This window comes from Pinus tabuliformis, chromosome 5_2, assembly GCF_031772625.1.
Source record: "Pinus tabuliformis cultivar Carrire ecotype Pingquan chromosome 5_2, CPIR1, whole genome shotgun sequence".
In the NCBI taxonomy this organism is placed as follows: Eukaryota; Viridiplantae; Streptophyta; class Pinopsida; order Pinales; family Pinaceae; genus Pinus; species Pinus tabuliformis.
The window spans coordinates 1,041,675,652-1,041,679,382 of NC_142306.1; the positions used below are offsets into that span (position 1 = coordinate 1,041,675,652).

Consider the following 3,731-nt stretch of genomic DNA (forward strand, 5'->3'; position numbering starts at 1 on the left):
TCACCCCACTTTACTATTGATATTATTAACTTGTAAATAGGCTTTGTTACAATAACATGGGCCAATACCACGGCTGATCAATACCACATGCCCAAAAACCATCTCTCATTTCAAATAAATAAAATTATTAATTAAAACATTTTGACTTAGTAAAATTACATAATAAAAAAATAAAAATAAAACTTAATAATTATAATTACCAGTTATTAATAATTAAATCGGCCTAGATCCATGTTAACTCTAGATCTATCAAGCTTCAAGAGGGATTAAACATTTCCTCAAGTCTTGCGTTCAAAAAAGAGGTTTGCACTTTGAGCCATTGTGAAAACCTTTCCTCAAGTTTTGCACTAAAAAAAGGTTTGCACGTTGAGGTTGAGATATCTGATCCCTTTCTACCTTTGATAAATCCTTATTAACCATTATACTCTATATCTATTAAATATATTTACTTTTAAATATATTTGGATGTAACAATTAAATCGGCCTAGATCTATGTTAACTCTAAATCTATCAAGCTTCAAGAGGGATTAAACATTTCCTCAGATTTTGCATTCAAAAAAGAGGTTTGCACTTTGAGCGATTGTGAAAACCTTTCCTTAAGTTTTGCACTAAAAAAATTTACACGTTGACATATTTGATCTCTTTCTACCTTTGATAAATCCCTATTAACCATTATACTCTATATCTATTAAATATATTTACTTTTAAATAAATTTAGATGTAACTTCACAAAGTATTATCATCAATAATTTAAGAATGGATAAATGCAAAAAATTAAAAGCTAGGAAGAACTTTCTTTATAGATATAAAGAAAGGATGGAATACATTTACATGTCAAAGAGTCACATGATTTTGATACCTATACGGAAGATATTAAGGACTTTTATTTCAATTATAGAGAGAGAATAAATAAAGCAAACGGCGATGCAGGATAAAGCAATGTGCTACATATTCTGTCAGTGCGAGAATATTCCTAAATCCACAGGCCGTGGATAACGTTGAAAAAAAGCCAGCAACTATAAAATGCCACGATACAGCATAACACTTTGTCACTCTCCTCACCTCTCTTTGTCCTTATCACCGAATAGTACGGTAATTCTGAATTGTGTTTTCAGAACAAATCCAAGGGAGTGATAGAATGATCGGATGATCGAGATCAGAGTGAATATAATTTTAGAAATGAGGTTTTGGGATGACAATTGATTTGAGTTTTATTTTATTATTTTTGAAAAATTATTGTGTTAAGTTTGTTTGAGGTAGTTCAATTAGTAATGCTTGTGGAAATGAAGTCTCTTCAAACCAGAAGTTTTAGGTTATCGGATGGGGTGAGAAGTTATAAATAATAAAAATATGTAATTCTACCAGACTTACAAAAAAAATTATTATATAAAAATTCAAAACCATTAAATAGAGCCAATAATGAAAAAATCTAATTAAAAAATCAATAAGTAATGGGAATTTTGGAACCAACAAAAACAAGTCTTTATCCTTTATCATTTTGTCCTAAAGATAAATTAAACTTAATAGTTTGGAAATTTGACACAATAAATTCGAAGTGGGATAGAAAATGCAACTCAAGAATAAGGCCCTCTATTGTATTGTGTGATAGGAGGAAGGAATTAATTCAGTGGTAAAGCAAAATGCAGAAGAATTCAGCAGACAATTACCGAGCAATCTCTGTGAAAGGAATGACAGCGTTGCAGCAGGCTGGGGTATTCACAATCCGAGTGTTTGCGCAGGTATTTATACTTCAACCTGCTTATTCTTACATGGGAATGTTTATCAGAAATTCTTTAGAAACTTTGCTGTTTTTATTAAACTTTGGTAATGGCATATAGGTGCAAGGCCTGTGCACACAGAGCATGGCAAGTCAGGGAGAAGATGCTGGGTGCTGCTACACCAGCGTGGAAGATGCATGTCAAACAGGTTGCAATGCAGCCTGTAAAAGAGCTCACAATGCCAACTATCCAGGCTCTTCTTCTCAGGTACCAAACTTCAACCTAGTATTGATCAAATAATTGCACCTGAAGGTTCATTGTCTCTGGGTCTAGTTGCACCCAGGAGTTCATTGTCCCTGAAACTATAGATTTTATAAGAGGGCTATTTTTTTCTGTGAAATAGCCATATGGAAACCTTGGCACTTTCCTTCATTCTCTTTTCAAGGAGGGTACCCTTTTCTCTAGAATGATATCATATCATGGATAAATTAATAGGTTCTGGCAACCTAATCCAAAGGAGACATCCCAAAGGCATTCACTTTTTTTAATTCAATCCAAAGTCTTAATTGATATCTATTGCTTAATGTAGTTTTTGGTGAGACACAGATAAGTGCAGTGTAAATTCATGTTGTATTGAATCCACAGGATTGCAGTGAGGCTTGTTTCAAAGCTTGTGCAAGACCCAATGCTCCTGTTGGCAAGTTCAGCACCATGCTGCTAAAGTAAACAATAAGTCTGAAATCCCGTAAGCCTTTTCCCTGGAAGTTTAAATACATGCAGATAACTAGTATTTTCTTCTTGTTTTCATTCCACTCCTTTCCTTGTTGTTCTATTCACATGGTGCATTACATAGCAGATTTGGAGATAGCATGATAAAGTTCAATCCTTTCTTCTTATGAGCTCATTTGTAAAAGTTTTGACCTTGTTGTCTTTGCAGATTTGGAGATAGCATGATAATGTTCAAATCGTTTCTTCTTTTTACCTAAATTGTAAAAGATTTGCACATACAAAAATGTGTTGATATTGCAGAGGGTTTGTGTTGAAAAAGGGAATGGATATTGAAATACAAACAATAGTTTTAATGTAATTGTCTGATTTCACAACATTCATCACTATGATTCATATTTATTAAATAAATAAATAACGTAATAATAATAATAAAATAATATAAAATATATATATGTGTTAATGAGAAATATATTAATAACAAAATAAATATTTTAATATAAAAAATATATAGAAAGGTAAGCACAATTTATATATATATATATATATATTTTAAATATTTGAATAGTGTATTATATATTTTTTATATGTACAAATTCATTTATAGTCAAGATAAAGTTAGCCTATGTTATATTAAGAATTAGGTTAGATTTAATTCAATTCTTTTATATATTGAGTTTAAAAAGAAATTAAAACTTTGAGAAATTTTTTCATCTTATGGGTAGTGATTGAAATATTTCAATATTGTGTGTCTTTTTTTCTATGCTTAATATGGACTTGACACATGGCATATACAGAAAATTTTAAGGATAAGAATTTATTTTAAAGTGTAAAAACCTTAACAAATTTTACTAGTCATTAATATGTAAATTGTAAAAAAATTGAAATTTCTATATATTGTTTTTATAAAATTTTGAAATAAATTAAAAAAACACGGAAAATTAGTCAATAAATAAAATTTAATGGCATATTGAGAGGCAACATAAATTTATATTAACTCTAAATCTACCATCAAACAAAAGAATACAAATTTAACACTAAAAAAAATCAAAATTAAACAAATGTTTACATATTTAAAAACTTAACCCCTATAAATTCATAATAAATTCACAATTAAAATTAACTTACATTAATAAATATAATTAATTATATCATCAATAAACATATATTTATAAATAATTAATTTCTACATTTTGAAATTTTTTTTCTACTCTCTTACTAATTACATTGATAAGCATGTTTATTTTGGAATAGAGCGTTCAGAATTTTAATTTAATTATCAATAAT

The 3,731-nt window shown here is 29.1% G+C and overlaps 1 protein-coding gene across 3 annotated transcripts; it reads left to right on the plus strand.

The window, feature by feature from the left end:
• The first annotated feature begins 1,092 nt into the window (after window positions 1-1,092).
• LOC149162798 (uncharacterized) lies at window positions 1,093-2,823 on the plus strand. 3 transcript variants are annotated; one of them, XM_089435795.1, is made up of 5 exons: window positions 1,093-1,184; window positions 1,610-1,739; window positions 1,839-1,985; window positions 2,364-2,463; window positions 2,656-2,823. In XM_089435795.1, the coding sequence occupies exons 2-4, from the start codon at window positions 1,641-1,643 to the stop codon at window positions 2,442-2,444; spliced, it is 327 nt and encodes a 108-aa protein (XP_089291921.1). In that variant the 5' UTR covers window positions 1,093-1,184; window positions 1,610-1,640; the 3' UTR covers window positions 2,445-2,463; window positions 2,656-2,823. The 3 variants fall into 3 exon arrangements, with proteins under 3 accessions (XP_089291921.1, XP_089291920.1, XP_089291922.1); XM_089435794.1 differs by lacking the exon at window positions 1,093-1,184 and having other exon boundaries at window positions 1,564-1,739; XM_089435796.1 differs by lacking the exons at window positions 1,093-1,184; window positions 2,656-2,823 and adding an exon at window positions 2,575-2,597 and having other exon boundaries at window positions 1,564-1,739.
• Window positions 2,824-3,731: the final 908 nt, after the last annotated feature.